Raw genomic sequence first — 23,547 nt, forward strand, 5'->3', positions numbered from 1 at the left:
TTTCTTTAGTGTGAGAAAAATTTAGTTTCTTTTAGGATCATTTTAACAATATTGATTTCAATAATTTCAATCTGTAATAATTAAATCACTAATGAAAGAGAATATATTGATTTATTTTATGTGTGTAAATGATACTGGCTATTGTTTTAAAAAAAATGTTAATATTTCAGTGACGCAACCGATATCTAAACTAACCAATCAAAATGCATATTTCAAAAAAATCGATTAATCGATTGATAGATCAGTAATTAATAAGTGTAACTACTCTTTTCTTCATCCATCGAATAGAATTGATCAGGCAATGAAGTAGACTTTTTTATAAGATCTATAAATTTTTTTTACTTCATATTCTCTTGGCTTATATTCAACTGCATTGATTGAAATATTGAACAAAGTGAACTGGATTACAGTTTAAAAAAGAGAATAGAAGTTTACATACCGATTAATTAAAATCATGGAATTAGTCAATCAAATTAATTTAATATCTTTAAAACAGAAAGCTACAAATTCACTCAATATGTTGGATAAAAAATTATCCAAGCTCAATAGTCAACCCATAAATGTAAAAGCTGAAAGAAAATGGACCATGAAATCCTTGGTAATTATATACATGTAGTATTTATTATGTTGATTTGTTTGTGAAGACTGACTGATCCAAATCAAAGTCAGTTTTCATCATAAATGGTCTAATCACGCTTTATCTTTAATTAACTAAAGTTGGAGAAGTTGATATCATTGCTCTTCGGCTCAGTGATCTTGTTTATTACAAAACTGGATAGAATAGGAGTTGATTTCGTGTGAGATATGTGTGTACACTGATGATAAGTACAAAGCGGTTCTGCACCTGTTGTTAATACGCAGCAAAAAAATCTTTTCTCATTTATTTTTATTGAAACTTGGATTCTTATGGGGAAATATGTGAATGTATGAATAACTTTTAATATATAACATATAAAAATGCATTTGTTTGAAATGATAGTCACTTTGCTGTCAGGATTTATATAGAGTAGATCAAATGTTTATTGTCATTAGAAGGATAATCATATTTAATTAACATAGTGGATTTATTCACTAAGATGGAATGCACAATCTTACAACTTTTTGTTAAACTATATGAAAAACAGTGTATTCATATATATGATGCTAATCAGGTTAAATAATTAAAAATAACATTATAACACTGATGACACTTAGTAACAAGCATTGGATATCGTAAATTGAGTGAATTTTAAATAGTAGTGATTGCGTTTCAATTCATTGACTGAATGATATTATGTTCATTAAGAAGCTCAAACCCCTCAGTCTCAATATTATGTATATTTTGTTGTTACTTTAACTATGTTCATTAACCACTAATAAATTCTCTAACTATTGGTAACGTACATGAAATTCTCATTCCTTCTCAGTTTACCAATCAGAGAATTTGAAAAATCCAGCCAAGTATATCTTATTATTTTATCTAGGGGAAAGTTGTGAACTCACCTAAATATATTGCTGATTTTCAGAATAAGGTGTAAAGTACCGATTTTTTGAATGTTATTATACAATTTTTTTAAACAATAAGAATCAATAGGAAAAGCTGAGGACTGTTTATTTGCTTTGAAGACAGTTTAGAGTTTTTATTACTGATAAATCATAAAACAGTATAAAATAATGTTTACTACTATATCCGTTCATAGTATCCAATGCTCATGTTGTCTCTTTCTACATTGTTTAAACTTTTGTTTATAGCTGATTAAATAAGTGGAATTTTAGTGATTGATTTCGTACTAGTTTTATGTTATCCTCCTCATCCTCATTTCCACAGTCTAATTTAAAATAAGTCAATAGGATTAATTTTTGCAATCTTTAAATGCATTGAATCACATAGACCATATAGATTTGTAATGAAATTTTGAGAAAACATTATTGTTTTAGATCTGTAACGAATGAATATATTTAAGTTTTAACAAACCTCACACATAGTTGCGAACATTATGGATGATAAGACTATAATTTATGGACAACCTATGAGCGCTCCTTGAGTGACCTTGGGAATGGTTGCCTATTTACTAGTGTTAAATGACGGTTGTAAGTTAGCTTGAGAAATTAGGATCAAGATTTACACGTTTGAATTTAGGGTCACCAATTGAAGTTGAGGTTTTCATCATGAGCTGACATCAGCCATACTGCCAAAATACTATTTAGCCTTATTGATGAACGAATTCCGCTCCAAAATTCAAGATCTGCTATGTTAAATGTAGTGAGTTTGTACATAAATTATAGTTTCGCCTTAATCATTCTTGTTTTTCAGAGATAAAAGTCAGAGCTGTTAGAACCTGAATCATTATATGCGTAAGTAATATGAAGTAGTTTTTTTCGACTACCGCAGAATAGAAATGTTTATATAGCATTCTGAAAGTAATTCATTCTATCCAAATAATATATTCACACAAACTATGATGGTAATTTTAGTTATAAAATATTTCCTACTTGTACTATTAAGTAGTTAATGACATTCATAAACATTTTTTTAGCCTTAAAATTGATATCAGATGAAAACACTTTACATACACAAATTGTTTTACATACTATGATTCTTTCTAAAACGAGAAATTTTAATCGTTTGTTGTGAACTTAACTAAAAATCAATTAAAGAATGAAAATTAATTATTAAGATCGAAAAACTTGTCATCAAACTTCAATTATATAAATGAAAAATATTCTTTTCAATGAATTTCTCATCAGGTACTCTACAATTATAAATCCAAATTAATAATCCATAAAAGAAGATTGACCAAGTTTAAGGCAGAGTACATCATTTAACAAAACTGTAACGTGTGAATCAACGAGTGTTGTTTGTCATATAATAAAATCAAATCGAATCGTTAATGTTGGAGCTGACTTCATCTTAATGAAGTGTTAACTTGAATCAGTTTATAAGTGAAATAAAATCGTAAGATAAATGATGATCAGAATATATGCATAGTTGACATGGGGGTGAGATAGAGAACAATGGGATTACAAATCAGAAATTACTTAATATGTAGAATAATATGAATTAGGTCAGATATAATAAATAGGGGTGGAATTTTTCAGCGATTATTATCAAACTATTTATCTATCATATTTGATCATTATTTACAGTATGTGAATACTAGTGTTAACTTTGTTTCTTCCAAGAAAATCTCTGAAAAAACTGTAAGGTATTGATGCATGTAAATATATTTTGAGGCTATCAAGTTGTTTATAAAGGTTAATTCATGTAGAAAATAGATTTAGTCAAAAAATAAGATACTCAGGAAAATCATTGGAAGCAAGGACTCACTAAACAACCATTGCACTCTACATTCACATGATATTTTTTACTTGAATCACCCGATTGATGTTTGGGACTGTAATTGATCTGTTTCTTATTGGCATATATGTGCATCCTGTGCAGACTGCTCCGATATTCTCTTAATTTACAAGCTTTATGAGCAAAGATGGATGGTGGATAGCTGTGGAATCCAATTTGACTCGCGTTTCGTCATATTTGGGACTCGTCAGCTGGATATGCCTGCATCTCAGAGTTGATGTTCACTCTAAGACTTGAACCTTGTACTGTTCACTTGAAACGCCATCGCGTTATCCACTTAGCTACTGAGTCTTTAAAGCCACTTGCTTGTACAATGGAGTGAAGTTTAAATTCACTTGATATTGTTTACTTCTAGAGATGGAGTTACTCAATACTATTTGAATCTCTTGGTGAGCTCATCAAATGCAAGCTGTTAAGTTGGAATCATAAAATCCATAATTTCAACTTCAGTTTTGTACAAAAATCATTCAGGTGGCTTCTAGTCATCTCAAGTAGTTGAACTTCACCAGTCACAATTTCTGAAAACGACTTCTACCACTCTCTTAAAAGTCGTCCATAATTAGGCAGCAGTTAATGTTTGATTACATGATTCGGGGAGGGTAGATAAATCTGAAAGTAGTTATTACTCCTGAACCTCAGTTTCATGAGAGTTGATATTTAACAATAAGGTATCGTTCGGAGAAATTTCGTTTTCTGAGCTGGATTGTTTAGCCATGAACCTTTGATCGTCCTTCTGAACAACATCAGCGCGAAATTCATGCAGCAGTTACGTACCCAAAGTTTTCGCCGACAACGTTTTATAGAAGAACAATGAAAGCTCTAAGACTAAACCATCCGGATCAGAAAACAAAACTCCACCAAAATCGTTCACCTAAGCTACAAAACTTGTCAATCATCTTATTAAGGTGTCTACAATCCTATGGGGAACTGGTGTCCCTTATTTACAACGTAGATGTATTTAATTTTTTTTCGATTGTCTTCAATCAATGATTTGCATCAAAATATGATGCACATGAGATAGAGTCATTTATACTAGTGACCGCATTGCAGTTTGATTGATAGAATTCAATCAGCATTATTAGACTTACTTTTCAGTGATCAGTCAGCGCAGGTAAATTTATTATAAGATTTTTATCATCTAGTTTATCCCAAAACTCTACTATGATCTGTTATCTTTAAACTGTATCAGGTAAAATAACCAACCTCATCCCCATTGATGATGTTTGTTATACATTCAAGTATATATTTATGGAATATATCCAATTATTTTCAATTATTTTTATTTATACCATTGTTACTTCATAGAATTAATTTTGCATTTGTTGTTGTTGTTGTTGTTGAACATTTAATACATATTCTAGTTAAAAAAATCTAAACCAAAATCTGAATGGGATAAATATTCAATGATTGATCGATCGAATTGGTTCAAATCACAAATGACTGTGAGTTTTTTTAAGTGCATATGGTATCATGTTTAAAGTGATTTTTTTGTATTTTTTTTTGTTTCTTTTTTTCATTTAATTATTCAATATTGAATTTGTTACATTAGGGTTATAAAAATTTGTTTTGGGTAATTTATTTTTTTTTTAAAATTCATAAAATGTTTCCTTTTCTTATAAATATTAAAGTCTATTAGATTGATAAACGAAACAAATTTTCTTTATTCGGAGTGAATCAAAAATGTTTCTTTTTTTTTCCTGGAGTAAAAAAAAATTGTCACCAACTAAAAGATGTAGGAAAATGTAAATCAAAAGTAATTTGTATCAAGATAATTTTAAATATTTTATGAATTGTTGACTGAAAAAAATTTTTTTTTCTAATCATGACTTTAATTAAAATTGATAAAGTTATTGAAAAATCTAGTTTTATTTGGAAATATATTTTATTTGAATGAAGCACTTGACAACAAGATACACGGAATCAAGCTCAAGACTTTCAGCTCTTATCAACAGTGATGTACCTTTGGGTTACTTCATTGAAATAACAATCAGATTTGTCCCTATTCCTATTGGTAACTAAATGATGATCAGTTAATTTTAGAAACAAATTTTCATTAATGTAAATTTTCACAAATCCACTTGTGGATGAACCAAATATGGATTATAGAAATTCTATCCATAAATGAAGATTTAAAATATTATTTTATTATCTGTGATCAGAAAAATAACAGAGTAATGCTGGGGAGTTCCACACTGGGATGAAACGGACGCCCAGTGCTTCCAGGTTTTCAATCATCGACTAGCTTAGATCTACTTATGAATCCGATCCTTTAAACTACTACAATCCCAACAAATGCCCAATTCTGTTTAACATAAAATTTTCTGTTTTTACTTAATTTCATTGTTTGAATGAGGCAAAACATTCTCTTAGTTTATTATCTTAGAATATTGTTTGTTCTTGTAAAAGATAATTTATTCCCCATTAATTCTCAGAGTAGCCCAAGTCCTACACGTTATGATATACAACGACTAGTTGTCGTACATCCGATTACCTATGGTTTCAAGAATACTGGTCGAATGAGACAGTGCTCAACGTTTACCAATGATGGTTTATGGTTGCTTCCCGGTGCTTATAACGTCACTGAAGTAGACGAAAAGTGGATTGGTTTAATTTTTATAAAATATTTCTATTGTTGTTAAATTATCATTCTTTTTGAAGTCGTTTTAATTGTTAATATATTTTCAGACGGGTCATCCCAAACATCTGTTTCTCATCATTTTAATTGTCATCACTGAGCGGCTGATTTAAAACAAGAAACTTAGTTGATTGAAATTTGTGATATTAGGTGAAAAGTATGTATCTCATAGTTGGATATTCCTATATATCTGATTGACTTGATACTAGACAGAAAGTGATTGTTACTGCGATGTACTGAACAGTTGTTTATTTCTAGCTCATGACTTCTGATCAATACACACTAACAGGGGAATGTGTGATTGAATTTGAAGCGTCTAATGCTGTAAAGTTACACAGTCCTCCGATCTAGACACTGATATATAGGATCACTATACGCAAGCCTAATTCTCTATGTGAATGAGAAGACTGAGAATGATTTGGAAATTATAACTGGCAAACCGAATATGTGTACACAAACCGTTGATATATATATATATATATATATATATTTGTGCATCACTTCTTTTAATCTATAAGCTAAGAGTTGCATAATCTGCTTCGTCCACCAGCGTTCATTGTTTATCATCTCTCACCTAGTACTCGAAACAGCATTTGAATGCAGGCACATGAATTGTCTGGGTTAGCCCAGCCCATCAAAGCACTCACCATAAACTTTACAATATTAGTGTTCTTGTGGCAAAGTCTTGAATTAGATTCATCATGAAAAAGTGTGATCTTAAAGCAAGTACTCACTAATCCCTTGATTTTAGTGTAATTAGTCAAATGGAGAAGAAAACACTCGTTTAAGAAATGAATTCAGTGTCACATAAAATATCTACTAATCACTGAAATAAATTTATTACAATTTAATGAATATAATTCCTTCCCCTTATTATTATTTATGATATAACGGCGGACGATTGTTATTTGCAACAGGGAAACAGAGATTTATACAACCTAATGTATAAAACTAAAATTGATAGCAGATGAAGATTTTATTCACCCTTCAAAATCATAACGATGATTTAGTAACCAGATACACTCATATAAAGGTTTTGCAGACGTTTGATGATTACTTAATGAATATCATACATAGGATAACGGATAGCTAAGTCATTATAGCTTCTTCAGCTATTCATAATCGAATATGCTTGATGTCAGCGGGTAACAAAGTTTTAAACAGAAGGTTAATCACAATGCGAATAACTTAGTTGTGATGATACTGGCTAAAGCGAGAGTTTTATGGTGGTTCAACACACATAAAGAAGGATTATTCCCATCAAGATTACGGGTTTACTTCAATGATAATCAGTAAATATTGAGAATCTCAAACCTTTCAGTTAATTATATTCAGGGATGTTATATTGAATCAATATCTCTTCAGATACCTTCATTTTAAAAGATAATCTTGATTTCTCAAATAAAAAAATCACTACTACAGAAATTAAGAGAAAAGATAAAAAAGTAAAATGTTATCACAGATGAAGTCGTGACTTGAATTACCTTTCGACAAAAACTATTTCTGTGACATTTCAACATTTCAATACATCATTTTCTTTAAAAAAAAATAAACCCATTTATCATATAAGTGAAATAAAAACCACAACTATGTATAACCCAGATGAACAAGATCCGATACATATAGATATATATACTTTGGATTTGTTGATCAAAAGTATGATCAAAAGTTAGATTTTATAATTTTCCAGTAAGTGAATAGCTAGACGAATTCACTTTTTTTTAGGTTTGTTTACCCAGATTGTTTATTTATGAATTTGTTTATTTATTTATTTTAAAGATTAAATCAATGTCATAGAACGTATTCATTTAAAAATTTACCTAGAAAATCTAATGATATACTATTTGGTTTACAAGATAAAGTAAGTTTATTTACAAAATAAAAAAATAATTTATATACTACTTGTTTAAATTGTAAGTAGTATAGAATAGAATCAATATCTATTGTCAAAATCAAGCGGTATTTTAGAATTCGTGCACATTTGTTATGATAGTCAATGTAATGTAGTTCATATAAATATCAGAAAAAAAAGTGATATTCCAATTTGTACTCAGTCAATTTTGCAATTATATTTTATGATTTATATATATATATATTACATTAAGAAAACCAAGAAGAATTCGATATGTAATTTATTTCTGTTGACACATATATGTCGTAAGAAAATGTTTTGATATTGCCCATAGATACAAATTTCATGATCTTAAATGAAGGATCAAAATTAGTGATTATCATACAAGAACAATCATATCTCAAAAAACCTCTGAACAATCACCTTACTAAGTAAAAATTCAGGTACTCAATAATGACTAGCTTAAAGATGGATTTCTATCAAATTTTTTGGAAGAAAACCACTAAAAGTATGGAAAGCTCAGCATTATCCAAGATAGATATGCTCACTACTATGATGAAACATAAATGTACACATTACCGATCTTCGGATAACCTTGTAGTTGATGTCATTTTAATAAGATAAATAAGTAAAATGAAAATAGTTTTTTTGAAGATCATCACGGTTTATTAAACTATTTGTTTAATATAGGAAATGAGTGCGAGTTGTTTCTAATAGCAATCAAGTGTGTTCTATTTGGTCTCGAGTCAAAGTTGCTCAAAATTAATGTGGACTTTACTTGATATTGGTTGTATGGTGACAGAAAGTACTCCGTCTATAGTTTGAGCGAGTTAGAACTCTTCACTAAGTTGTTTCACCAATTTTCAAGGGACTAATAATCCCTACCACAGAGCAATTGTTTCACAACCCTTAATTCTCACATTTTTCTGCCTGTTATTGCAAAAAGTACAAATCAAATAGTTTTCATAGAATTACGGGACTGAATAATCATTTTCAGCATATTATTGAGTTATTTTGTGATGAATCGATCGAGGTTAACTTGTGGAGATCTGATATATGAAGTTAATAAGGTTGGTAAATAGCACAGATACCAGTCATCGTTAATTCAAAATGCTCATGTTGTATTGTAATCTAACTGAGCATATGGAATATGCACTGTGGGGCTTCAATTTAATGTTCGTTAACTATTACATCATTGACGAAACTAAAGGTTTCTGCAATAATACTCTGTGAAGTTGTAAAGGCTTAGAAATAAAATATCGTATTGAAAAAATGTTGCAAACGATTTCGAGCCACGTCATTCAAGGTCTATAAGCACCGGTTGAGATAATCACGAAAACCCCCACTAGGTACTCCACACCTACTTACATGGCTCAGTCCAGATCTCAATGCCTTCACCTCGGCGATTCAGCCCATCTGGCTTCGAACACCATAAGGATAGGAGGTAACTTAAAAGTATAGTGGCAAGTCTACGCAGTAATTATGAGATGTCAGTCAGTTGCAGCATGAACTTGGTACGTAAGTACATCGGTCCAAGTTGTCATACCCCGTAACCATGACGAGATGGCATCGGCATAGCTGATCCCACAGTAAAAGAGGGAGTTGTAGTTTTACAATAATAGAAAAGATTATGTACCAAAGATATGATTCAAGAAAATATAAATTAGTGAAATCTGAAAAACATCATGGAGAATCTTGAAACATAGGATCTGAGAGACGATTGAGAATAAATACGCCTGAGCCATTAAAAACGACTTGAGCCGCGTCACCCAAAGTCTATAACTACCAACTATTATATCATTTAGTATTTGATGTTTAATATTTTATTACATGTAATAAAAATTATGGTTTGACCCGTACATATATGACTGGCATACGCTAATGCAACATAGTGTAAGAATTAATTTACATAATAATAAACTCTCGGAAAATTAGGATTGTCAAAGCAGAAAAAATTATGATCACTTGATAAATGTACTCATCAAGCAAGTATAGACGATATCTTCCCCACACAGCAAGTTGGCAAATACCAATAAAACCCTTTGAATCCGTGCTGAGATTTCTTCAAACACCACTGCTGATGACACTTCCAAGATAAGTGAGGCGGTCGATACGTCCGAATAATTCACTCCCTATGACTAACTCAGACTCGAACGCAGGTTAATCCTGAGGTAACATTTTGGATTTGGAGGGTTAGAACCGCATCCGAAACATGCTTGCGTTATTACTTAATGTGGTTAGAAGATTGCACTTTGTCAGCATCTTCAAACAGAACTATATTATTGGGGTATTCCGAGTCAATAAGTGAATCTCCCGGTAGGACGACTCCTGAAAAGGTAAACAATGAGAGTGTTACTTCTAAAAGCATGTCAACGACAAAGTTGGATAAAAATGGGAGAAGCAGGCGACCCTGATCAACACTTTGAAGTTATCAATTCCGATGATAGTTCTTCACAAGCTCTGACTCAACTAGAAATGTTCGAGGAGATTCTGCACAAAATTAATGTACTTCTTTGGGATGTCCTTCAATGATAGACACCGCCACAGAACCTCACGATCATCGTAGTCAAACTCCGTCTTAAGGTCAAGAAATATAACTACAATCGGACGTCGAAAAGTATGTCTATGTTCCAGAACCTGGCGAAGGGTGGATACTCGGTCTGTACATACTCGTTTAGGTCTGAAACCAGCTTGGTTTTCTCGGGTTTGCTCCTCACATTGGTTAAGCAGATTCTTTTGTGGTTATCACAAGAGGATTTTTGTCCTTTCTTATAAACTGGGACGGTCAGCGATCGGAACCAGTTTCCAGATTTTAGCTAAGATTTCAGTCAATCTAACCACTAAAACTGGACCAACATCCATAAAGATCTGAGGGCTTAATCTATCAGGCTCTGATGCTCTCTCTTGAATCGTACTATCTACAAAATGAAACGCATCACTACACACCAACTTCCTTGACTATGAGAAAACATTTGACAGTGTGTATAGGAGAGATTTATGGAATTTTTGACACCATGGTGTACCTGAGAAGATCGTCAATATTATACGACCTACTCCACTGCAAATTTGTGCATGGAGGACGGCTCACAAATGCATTCCAAGTAGAGACTTGTGTCAGACAAGGCTGCTTATTTTCGCCTCTTCTCTTTCTACCTGTGGTCAGTTGTATTATGAAGACCTCTACATCTAAAGGGAAGTACGGAACACAATAGACAGCATGGATGCAATAAGGCGATTTGGACTTCGCAGATGACCTAGCTCTTCTATCCCATACACATCAACAAATATCGGTGTAGACAGCTAGTGCAACAGCAGCCTCTGAATCAGCAGGCTTCAACATGCACAAGGGTAAAGTAAGATCCTAAAATACAACACAGCGAGTACCAACCCAATCACAATCGATGGAGAAGATCCGGAAGAGGTTGTAAATTTCATATATCTAGGTAGCATCGTTGACAAACAGGGAGGATCTGATGCAGATGTGAAGGTAAGGATTGGCAAGGCAAGGGCTGCATCTCTGCAACTGAAGAACATATGAAACTCAAAACAATTGTCAACCAACACCAACATTAGAATTTTCAATACAAATGTCAAGACAACTCTACTGTATGGGGCAGAAACTTGGGAACCTACTACAACCATCGCCAAAAGTGTAAGTATGTAAAACAATTGTCTACGCAAAGTACTTAATGTTCGTTGACCGGATACCATTAGCAAAAACCTACTGTGAGAGCAAGCCACCTTCCAGCTGGGCAGGAAATTAGGAAAAAACACTGCAGATAGATCGGACATACATTGTGAAAATCAACAAACTGCAACATGAGGCAACTACTAATTCGGGATCATCAAAGTTAAAGGGAATAGGTGGACCAAAGAACACGCTGTGTTGGTAATTGGAGGCAGGCATAAAAGGAATAAATGACACCTGGCAACGACTGAAGAGGCCAGGGCAGAGTGCATTGGAGATTCCAAGCCGCTAAATCACAGGAAGGTACAAAACCACCCCATAGTTGCATACAGCATACTAAGCACTTCTGGCCAGTCAAATAAAAGTCTCACCACAAACTCAATTTCGCCCTTCGCCAGACAATTTACGAAATGGATATCAGAGAGCTAATACGAAAACAGAACGGCGCTTAACTTAAATTCCCTGCATGGCCACAGCCGCCTCAGTGGTCAACAACCACGTAATTACCCACAGATCACCGTCTTTTGCTTGGAACAGCCGTAACTGATACGTCTCTTACGTCTTAATACTGTCGTGACTACCCCGATCATGATTAGGGTTATGCTTGTTATTATTTGCTCGTGTCTGCTATGCCCACTTGTCCTTTATATCAAATGTTATACTTAGACTCTTGCTTATTCACACTATTTGTGTAAACTACTCCTTCACACGTCATAAAAGTTATCTTCTGATTGTTCCTGTACATTCTAAATTCCGATTTGGTAACCCTTCATGTAGCAATGAATTAACCACCTTTCCGTCAGTCTGATTGCTGCAGGTTGAAGCCCTACTCTAATGGAACAAATGCAACCAGATATACACAAGAAATATCAACCCCTAAATACCTATTAGATTTACTAGTGTAATGGATTTGAGGTCTTATCCTACTGAACCCCAGATTCGTATCTCAGTGTTTTGATTTCATGCTGGTGTTTTTGCTAATTGTTGTCTATTGCTTTTATTATTAAATATAAGTTCATCCTATGTACTGATAGTCTTAGGCTCACTTTATCACTTTCTGATTTCTCGAATTTCTTCAGTCTTCAAGAGAACCACTGTGTGTTTGGGTCTTATCAGGCAAAAGGAGGTTGGATGGCTTGCTATAAAATTCGACTTTAACTTCTTTCGGGATGCCGGCTAGTGAGAGCGTAGTAAGAGATGTCGAGAACGCATTTACTCAGACTGTGCATAAGCGACTGCCTATTGAAATCCAGTCAAGCAGAGACTGTCCTGCATTTGAAGTTGATACTATACCTACGCCACTTACGCTACGAGAAGTGGCAGTCAAATCTCAAGATACACGGAGGGAAAATTGCATTGGTTTTCTCTGTTGACTAAGTGAGATTAAGTGAATGAGCATACTTGGATCCCACATGCGTGTTTCACAAATGTAGCATATATCGATGGCACTGTTCTCTGGAGTCCTAGTTAAAAAAGCCCATTGACTTGCTTGACATATGGTTCGAACTTTGAGAGCTACAATATGTAGTTAAAAGCGTGGTTTTAGTGGACCAGGAATGGTGTTTCATGAACTCATATCATTAGCATTGGTGGCACGTGATGATAAGGACATCTGAGAAGGGTTAGTCTTGGGGATGGGAGAATTAATAATGTGTGAGGGAAGGATTTGATAGTGAATAAGATGACTTATGGTGCTGTTAGCGATGTGAGGGCGTTTGTTACATACAGGTTGTTCATACAATAGAAGGTTATTTATTTTTGAGGGGCCTGGAAAAGAAGCTGAATTAGTGATGGTCTTAACGACCTGGCAGCGTGACTGCAGAGCCCAAGGATTGACTGCTTGAGGCCGGTGGCGCATGGCCGTTCTATGATAAGTTTTAGATGTGTTAGCTCTGCACTTTCAAAGGAGTGTTGTGAGGTGCAACATTTTTAGGGTTGACTTTTTCTAACCCCTTCCTCTCGTTGTCAGAATGCAGCATCACTGAAGATGCTGGTTGTCTGAGAGAAACACCTTACTACTATTACATCTCTCTACAGTTAGAATTACGAATTCCTGCTCAGACCTTAATTTTCTGCTTTCTATCTTACTGTTATCTGACCGACCTTCCTGGTATGGTAGGACTAAATGTACATGTGTCCCAGACAATATAGCCCAATTCAATCATCATGATAAACAAGTCCTTCTACTACGTAAGGGTAGCAGTTGCGGTCGGAGAATGTCTAACAAAAATAAGAATTAGTTACAATGTTTTGTTAACTGATCTTTGAGTCGATTCGGCGTTTTGTAATCTTAATCCGCAATAAATCTGGGAATTAAGAAAAAAGTTATACTATTAAATCGAATAATTTGTTGCTGAATCACTATAAAATAATCTCTTTATGATGTTAGATTGGAAACGGTAAATAATGTCTTTGAGAAATCACAATAAGTTGAATGCACCTTATGAAATAATTAATATCTGAAAACCTTACTCTATTCGGTGCACAGTTCCTTTACTTACATAAATGACTATACCGTAAACGTAACTTTGTGTGTAACTTTATGTGTGATCAACAATAGCAAGATGAAAATGTAATTACAAATCTTCAACTAGTTTAGATATTTTCACAATCATTACAATAAACTGACCTTAGTTTAATAGTCTTTGAGAATCAGGGAGTACTGGACAGGTGCTTCGACCTAACATGATACTCATTAGCAGTACACACCTACGACCATACTGGATCGTACTGAGAACTCTCTAGTTTACCACAAACCGCTTGAACTCTAGATAAACAAGTTATTATCCGATGATTTACATTTGTAACCCCAATCAGTTAATATTACTTCAAATCAAGAAATATTTATAATACTTATTTCATATGATATTTTTATCCCAATTACAGAATTTGTGTTTAGCTCCAGGCCAATATAACCCTTATGGTGATGAGTGGATTAAAAAAACTCAATTACCTACCTATCACAGTGTATTTAAATCAAAATATTCCAGATCTGTTTCAAGTCAAAAGCAAGTTAGTCGAAAAAACACTAACAAAAAGTTTTCCTTGTATGAAGTTTTTTTTATCAAAATAACTAGATATCATCTATGAGTTATAATTAAATTGATTGAGAAATGATGGGTTTAATACAAATGCACTATTAGTATCTTTTCAAAAGTGTAGCACTTCAATGCCAAAATGGTTGACTCTTGTCAGCAATGCATATTAAAAATCTGAAGGAAAGAGATCTTTCCAGTGACTCAAATCCGTATCATCTAATGATCTACCGGGATGCTGGATACCTGTGTTGTTGCGCCAGAGGACTGAATTGTGTTGTTCAGATTGTATTGCTAAAACCTGAATAAATTATCTGGTTCTCCCGAAAACTGATTTAAAATTACCCTAGTTTAAAAGGGTATATTATATAATTTTGAATATTGTTACACTCATATATACACTGACTGGTAACTGAGTGGTAGTCTATATCATATTTGTTTAGTCATTAATGGAGATTTGGTCCTATCAATAAAAATGTAATATAGTTGGTAGTTCGAGTGAGTACATAGTACATGTCTTACGTCTCAATGTGAGGTAGTGCCCTGAACGCTTCACACATGTATTACTTATCTGTCGACCTATGTGCAAGACAACTTGCCAGTTCCCTTTAATTATTTCATGGTCATATAGATAAGTAGCGACCTTTAATCAGGTGTCTTTTGTCGTAATTAAGTTTTAAGATGAAAAGAGATAGTTGTACTTTAGAAATAATAATTGGTAAAACTTCAAAGCTATTATGGAACAGGTAAATTATGACTAATATCGGGATTCAGAATTGATCAGAAATTCAGTCGACTATCAACAACAGAATGTTCAAAATCCTCACTAATATTGATATAAATATGATACCTGTTGTACAAGATAAGGGCTCCTTGAACTTACTAGCTTAGTGGATAACACGTTGTGTGTTTAAAGAAAAAGGTAATCGATTTGGATTTCAGGATAAACATTAACACTGAAATTCAGGTAAATCGATCCAACGAATCTCCTGGATCCTACTGCTGACCACATTCCATCAATCTATCTACTTGAAACAACTTTACATTCAAAGTAAAAAATATACGATAAGCTTAAATTGTTTCAATGAATTTTCATTCTTTAATCCAAAACACTTTTTGAAAGTGTAGTGGGTTTACATACTTGTAAATTGATCAGAAAGTTCTGATTTATATTTTTATCAAACGTTAAAATGTTAGTATCGATGATAAGTACAATGCGTATGGGAACGTTTAATGAATTTCGAAGTGATGTAGATTATTTTTTCCTATGTGACGTTGTTTTAAATGAAATGAAAAAAACAAAAAAAAACACTTATATTTTTACATATTAGATACATTTCCATCAATATTTTAACTTCTTTAATGTTAAAATTCACAGAAACACACAGTGGTTGTGAATCTGGGAAGAACACGTGCTTGGTAAACAGTGTAGGTTACCTGACTAGTGAGTAGAGATAAAGGAAAAAAAATAGATTCATGGGTTTTTTATTTGCAATCATCTACAGTTATATAACGTTTAGTATAAAGAGTAACAGAGACTAATGATTATCTTATCCCATAGTTAATGACAAGAAAACAATATTGCTAAGGTGTAGAATCATTCTTGGAAAATAGATATTATCCAACAATCAACTGAATAAATTAAGGCAGAAATGTTTGACATATTTCACGAGTATGAATACGTACAATAAACAATACACTTACGTAATGAATTTACAACTTCAATTTTTTAAAAAAAAATGCAATAAAATTTATTGTTTCCAGTATCTATGGAAAGCAACGAAGAATATGTTCAGCAGTGATTTTCTCGAAAATCATTCAAATTTTAAAAGACTATATCTTTATCTTGGAATAATTTTAGACATTTCAACAATATGTAGATTATGGAATTAGTGATCTTCATAATTCTGTAAAAGAACAGAACTTGTAAATGATATCTTCAACGACTGATGTTAATATAATGTTTAGAAATTTTGGGGAAGAATGGGTTCAAAGACAAGCCAACAACAAGATTATGAGATATCAAGTCTCCGTTCTATACACAGTTAGACTATTATGTTAGATAAATAGTCGGACATTTCCAATAATTTATATGGCTTTGTTAATCAGTGTGAAATGAAATATCGGAAATACAAATAAAGCACTTTGATTTAAATCATGAACCATTCTAAGCTGAACCACTACTGAAGCTTGAAAGTACTGGACGACCGTTTCTCCCCAGTATCAGAGTCCTCAGTAACACACACCCACGAACACACATGCGGTAATCTAATACAGGACCTACCTTAAAAAATATCATAGGTCGGAAGAAACTGCAGTATGTTCAACTAATTAGGCTTCTGACCACTTGGAAGATATGAGTCACTGGCCAGAATTCTTCATCCTCTATTGTTCTGTGATCTCTATAGTTGTTCCCATGCGTTGCTCATTCTTTTGGTGCCTGTCCCTAAATCTCAACTCCAGGTGTTCTTTGGTCTAACTCCTTTGCTTTTGCTTTGAGGATTCAAAGTTAGGTTCACCTTTTCATGCAGTTTGATGATTTATGTAAAGTGTGGCTTACTCACCTTCAGTATCTTTTATGATTTCTTCCTAATTTGGAAGCTGCCTTGTTCTCCGCCATAGTAGATTGTTGCTGATGGTGTCTATCCAATAGACCAGGAGTATCTTGCATAGACAACTGTTTAGAAATACCAATAACTTTTTGATGATGGTTGTAGTAGTTCTTCAAGTTTCAGCTTCGTACAGTAGAACCGTCTTGATGTTTGTATTTAAAATACTGACTTTGGTGTTGATTGACAGTTCTCTTGAGTTCCAGACACTCTTCATTTTTAGGAATACTGACCTTGGCTTGCCAATCCTTGCATTTCCGTCTTTATCAAACCCTCCTTGTTCATCGATGATGCTGTCCAAATACATGAAACTTTTAGTCTCTTCCAGAGTTTCTCCACCATGTGTGATTTATTTGGTGCTTTCCGAGTTGTGTTTGAGGATCTTGCTTTTTCCCTTGTGTAAATTGAGATATACTGCTGCGGAGACTGCTGCTACACCGATTGTCTCCACTTGCATTTGTTCATGTGTATAGGATAGAAGGGTCAGGTCGTCTGCGAAGTACAAATTGTCTAGCTGAGTTCAACATGTCCACTGTATTCCGTGCTATCCCTTCTATACTGTCATGATGACTTTTGGTACTTGTTCTTTTCCTTAAATCTTTCTGAATAAAACGTGAAGCATTTTGCAGTTGCTTCTATTATTGACTTTAGTGCTTCGGCTGATTTCCTGTCTTTATCTGCTGCTTCGCTATTCTTGGTTTGTATGATGGTCCTATTGATTTCTGTGGTTGTTGGTGCGGTAACGTATAAAACAAGGTCTGTATATGCTCTTTTAATGTCCGTTAGATTCATTGGAGCTGGTTTATTCAATATTTCTGGTTAGCAGGGGGCGATAGGCGTAGTTTAGCAAGTAAGTGTACGTCCAAATATATTCTAGGCTCTATCTTTGTCTGGCCATCACGATAGATATTGTTCTTAATATTTGGCTTCAAGACGGATTTCCTAGAGTTCTAATGAGAAGCAGTGACTACTGAAGTTCTATCCTTATCGGGTTTGAGACAAGTATCTACCTCAGACAATGGACGAACGGTTGCGCGAGATCATGGATCGACTGGAATTAGACACTAACACCGCTCGATGCCGGCTCAGTGGCCTAGGGGTTAAGCCGAAGGTCTTGGGTCCGAGTCCGGTATGTGGGATCGTGGGTGTATACTTCTGAAGAGTCCCATACCAGAACAAGACGACCGTCTAGTGCTTACAGGTTTTCAATGGTGGTCTAGCTTACATCGACTGATGAATTCAACTATTTAAAATTACTACAATCTCCACAACCCCCCATTCTAATGAGATATTATTCTGTCGATCGTGAAACTTTTTCCATTTAAAGTAGGTAGTATTCTGTTTCATTCGACCAATCGAAAATCGTCTACTTTCTAAACTCATTTTACTAAAAGCAAATTTCTAGTCCAGGACCATTATTAGTGGCAAACAGTAAAATTTAGGAACTACTGAACACTATATACATAATGCATCCTATAATACAAATTTTGAATTTTTTTTCTGAAGCTTAAGATAAACAATTAAGCTTCACAACTATCAGAACCAGTTTCAATACAATTGATAATTTTCCGAAGTCCCCGATTTCTTACACGTCTAAAGCCATATTTCAGTTCGTGAACATCATTACAGTTATGAAGAGTCATCAACTCTATCAATGAATATTCAAGACAATAGAATTAACATTAAAACACGAAGTTCAGCGAAGGGATCTCTTTTCAACAAATTTATTATCAAGCTGTACAATCGTATATATATATATTGTTTTTGTGGAGCAAGGTACATCGGCCGTAGCCGATGAACACAAATAACCAAGATTATAATACTAGATTACGTAATACGAATAATAACAATAGACTTAGTGAATATAATAAGATGATTAAAGTCAATAAAATGTTTTGATTACAATAATTAAAGGTCATTAAAGGTCATAGAGGTGTAAAAATAAATAAGGTGATATGATGAGTATTCATCAATAAAATAATGAGAATATAAGACATAAGTAAAAGGGAAATGCAGTAATAATAATAATCGAATGATAATAATAATAATATTAAGGCCATGGTAACGATAATGATAAGATGTACTTCTTTTGTACGCATAGCTCATGGATGGTAAGAGCTTCGGCTATTTTCAGGAGTTTGATACGAAGAAATCTAGGTAGATTTGAATGATATAAACAACCTTAAAATCAGACTGTGAATCCGTAGAATGATTACAGTCGATTAGGTGTTCAAGTATAGAACTCCTAACTGCTTTCTTTTCACCCTTGTAGAACAAAACTGGGATATGTTCTCGTATCCGAGTTGAAAGCGAGCGCTGGCTACGGCCGATGTACCTTGCTCCACAAGAGCAATATATATATACGATTGTACAGCTTGATAATAAATTTGTTGAAAAGAGGTCCCTTCGCTGAACTTCGTGTTTTAATTTTAGTGCTTTAATGGGAATTATATGCCAATCGAAGAATTAACATTAACAGACCATGAATATTTTGTCAGTTATGTTCCCGTATTTTTAAACTGAATTGTACTTGTTATCTGATAATGCCAACAGAATGTCTTAATCAGAAAGTAGATCATTATATAAATTACATATCGAGTGATTATAAACATGTTTAGTGGAAAATAATAGTTATAACGTCAAGTTTTTCTTAAAAATATGTTGTACTTAATTTTTGTATTGAAACCTACCCAACTTTTCAATCCTTTAAATTTACCTTCAGCTTTAGAAACACCAAGTGGTTTTTTGAGTGTATCCCATCTCCTCTTTTTCTAACACCTTACGTGGACCTTTCGAATTTCTCATCGATGTTTGTGTGACGTATTTGGTTCTCTATAGTTAGGTCCGGCCAGACCCACGTAGCTTTGTTTCTGCATTTGCGGGCGAATTAGTGCCACCTATAACCATTTTATTAAATGCACATATATTTGCAAATCTCTCCCCATTCTCGTTCCTTTCTTCCGGTCTGTTTCGTCCTTTGATATCTTCACACCGGGTGTTATCTATTCCAGCGATTGTGTTTAGGTCTCCCATCAAGATTGTATGATCCTCTCCTGAACAACTTTCTACTATTGATTGCAGCCTCATGAAACTAACCTTTATCGTCTTCACTGCCATCATTTATGAGTTCATATAATACTGTATAACATTCATTGTAGTCTAAATTCACTTAGTATTGTTTGTTTGAATCTTCCCATTAATGTTTTTTTTTAGTTTCTTTTTAGGACTGCAACTGGTCAGTCTCTAATTGGCATATGTGCATACTGTGCGTATTGCCTCGATATAGCCTAAATTCACAAACATGGTAAGGCAAAGATGGATAGTGGCTAGCAGTGGAATCCAGTTTGACGCGCGTTTCGTCCTATTTGGGACTTGTCAGCTGGATGTACCTGCATCTCAGAGTTGATGTTCACTCTGGGACTCGAACCCAGTACCTTTCGCTTCAAACGCCATCGCGTTATCCACTCGGCCACAGCCTAGTCTGGTCTAGATGACTTGATTGAGATACTGCGGTGGGTTGTGCTCGAGTCGTGGCTTAATGACATTATTTAATATCATTTAACAATGGTTTAAATGAGATAATATCTTATTCATGTAATATGAGTAAAACTAAATTCATAAATCATACATCATAATCATAAGGGTTTGTTGTAATTCAACATGCAATGAACATTATTTAATTTTGTTTATATTTCTATTAATAACAAAAAGAAACAGATTTATTTTAATCACTAATTGAATTCAAACATATAAACTTGATATCAATCGTTTTTCTTTTTAAGGAAAATCATTTTATACTTTTGCAATTTATTCAGTATTAAAAATTATTTATCATTTTGTTACTATGGGCTAACACCTAAACAGGTGTAAGTATAAATTTGTTACTATTACATTAGGATACACAGTTTTTATCATAATTATAACTGATTTCAAGCATTTTACATAAACCCAATTGTATATAATGCATTAAATAACTGAATATTTAATCTTAAACAAATAATTACCATGGATAATTGAGACTGTTCGAAAAATTAAAAATATATATTTCACTTATAGTTGAGTGTTTAAATTGTGACTAATTTCTATGATGAAAGCATCGAATATGAAATAATGTATATAGTTCAAATATTAAATTAATTAAATTTTGGCATTTTCTTTCAGTTTAAATATGTTTACGTTGTAGCATAATATCAATCAGAGAACAGATAAGAATCAGGGAAGTATTGAATAATTGTACTTTCCTAGTTCTAGTGTCATTACAACGGTACATACTCGTGACATCATATTGAATTGAAATTCGAATGTTGAAATCATACAACACTTATGATATACCTGGAAATCTGAATCCCATTAGGATGATCCAAATTTTCTGATTCCATATGTAAAGTCTTAAAATACGATAAAATATCTCCTGGTTCTTCAGTTTTCAACAGTTTTACAGCTGTAATTAATTTATTTGCAAAGTGGACTTCATGTAAAATATGTTTCATAGATTTAACTTAGGACTTTAATATAGACTAAAAAGTTACTTATTAAATTAAATTCATCCCGCTTGGCAAATTCACGTGGAAGCTTTTATAAGCCTTTTTAATGACTCAACTCTTAGTTCTTCTAAATGTACTACTAAGAATAGTAAATTCTTATTTAACGATTAAAGTTGATGTTGGTCAACTACATAGTTCAAATTATCTCCAACATGTTAGTATGAGTTCAAAATTGATAGGATTTCCGAGTTCCAATGAATCTCTAGCATCCTGAATTGTAAATATATTTACTCCATTGATAATAGTCAAGGATTTCGGTCCAGGTGGTGAAAATCAGCGTAATGATGTTGTGCAGTTCTGTTGGGTGCTCATAAGCACACTTGATAGATGGAATTTCTTCACTAAATCCTCACTAATTTCAATGATCAAATAGCTTTATTTAACCTTGTTCAACTACTCAAAATGAGCTTTTTCACCATAGCAGAATAGTTACATACTCATTCCAGTTTGAATAGTTGAAGGAAAATAAGATTCTAATTGTCATATATTCTTCGTTTTATTTTTTATTTCAGGATAATGTGCCCCCACCAGGCGCTTACAATTTGTCGTTTAAAGGAACATTTGGAATAATGTCTCCATTTGTATCACAAGTACCTAGATTTAAACGTTCAAAATCGGTAGGTATTAGTTGTTTTAAAAATGAAATCACCCATGATATACATAGATATCAATGTCAGAAGAATTAAAATATTTTTGAATCAGTTGTTTATATGTTTATTTTTGATTGTGTATACATGAATATCAAGCGAATACTGAGCTGGAAGCACACAAATTAAGGCGACTAGTTGTTCACAAACACCTGGAAATACGGCAAAACAAATACTACCTAATATCATAAACGGTGAACGCTTTGGGACCGATCGCTAATCTGTTGTCTAGTGGACGTGTAGTTGGTGTTTTAAGGAGTAAGTACAAGGATTCAGAACCATGGTCAAAATGAACATTTGAATTGAGATGCAAGTATTTGATTGCACAAACAGGTACTGATGTACTCATTCATTAGTTAGCTAAAAAGACTAATCTTGATTGTATAGTGGTGGCTACTGTTGTCATAAATCTCTGATGTTAGGCGAGTTTGTTTTTTTGTAAATATGAGCGTACTTTATTAAATTTCAAAATATGAAGATTTCATCAAAGCTCTGTTTTTATTTAAACCTATCGGTAGGTTCATCCATTTCACACATGAGTGTATACTTTATTATGATTCCATCTCCTATTTCTACCCAATGCACGAAATCATTGGGCACATTTTGTTATCAATGGATCCTATCATTATAGGATATTATGTTATTAGTGTCAAGAAAGTAACCGGCTATTATTTTAAGTAATGACAAACAATTTTTTTAGATAATGACCTGACGATTATTCTACCGTTTTACAAGAACTAGTTAATTTACCATTTTATTACCATGCATTTAAAAATAAATTTCAGTTTGTCCCAGGTCCTGGTACATATGATATCAGTGGAGCAACATAACATATTGAACAACTAAGTAAAATGAGTACATATTATGGATTATTCTTTGGTGACTATGGTGTTGATGATGACACGACAAATAGATGAAAACATTATGAAAATGCTCTTTTGAGTATAAATTTCAATAGTTTTTGATTCAATAAAATTTTACTGAATGTTTGTGATTTGTTTTTAAAAATCTGGTTCAGTAAGAGAAATATTGCTTGTGAAGATACGACCAGTATTGTAGTTTGACAACTATTAACCAGTAACACCTTCTATAATCGAATCGTCCCCCACTCGGTTAAAATCAGAAGTCGGAAGTGAAGAGGTTGGAAAGATATATTTGATGCGTTATCAATATATCGAGAAGCGGTTGATCTATTCTGAC

The 23,547-nt window shown here is 33.2% G+C and overlaps 1 protein-coding gene and 1 non-coding gene across 2 annotated transcripts; one reads left to right on the forward strand and one right to left on the reverse strand.

Annotated features, from left to right (window-relative positions):
• Positions 1-374: 374 nt before the first annotated feature.
• Positions 375-23,334, forward strand: Smp_061100 (hypothetical protein). Its single transcript, XM_018794554.1, has 7 exons — positions 375-598; positions 4,699-4,779; positions 5,770-5,933; positions 7,752-7,833; positions 14,399-14,524; positions 22,213-22,317; positions 23,133-23,334. The coding sequence occupies exons 1-7, from the start codon at positions 455-457 to the stop codon at positions 23,175-23,177; spliced, it is 747 nt and encodes a 248-aa protein (XP_018648955.1). The 5' UTR covers positions 375-454; the 3' UTR covers positions 23,178-23,334.
• Positions 20,567-20,633, reverse strand: Smp_tRNA_01861_Pseudo_TTG.1.1. Its single transcript has one exon. It is a non-coding gene (tRNA).
• Positions 23,335-23,547: the final 213 nt, after the last annotated feature.

The sequence above is a fragment of the Schistosoma mansoni genome, chromosome 1 (genome assembly GCF_000237925.1).
Source record: "Schistosoma mansoni strain Puerto Rico chromosome 1, complete genome".
Taxonomy (NCBI): Eukaryota; Metazoa; Platyhelminthes; class Trematoda; order Strigeidida; family Schistosomatidae; genus Schistosoma; species Schistosoma mansoni.

Excerpts from the sequence above, each read along its gene's own strand:
- Smp_061100 (XM_018794554.1), top strand. The coding sequence starts at position 455 with ATGGAATTAGTCAATCAAATTAATTTAATATCTTTAAAACAGAAAGCT. Across the intron at positions 5,934-7,751 it reads GTCACTGAAGTAGACGAAAA|ATTAAATCAATGTCATAGAA; the intron begins GTGGATTGGTTT and ends TTTATTTTAAAG. Across the intron at positions 7,834-14,398 it reads TATTTGGTTTACAAGATAAA|AATTTGTGTTTAGCTCCAGG; the intron begins GTAAGTTTATTT and ends TCCCAATTACAG.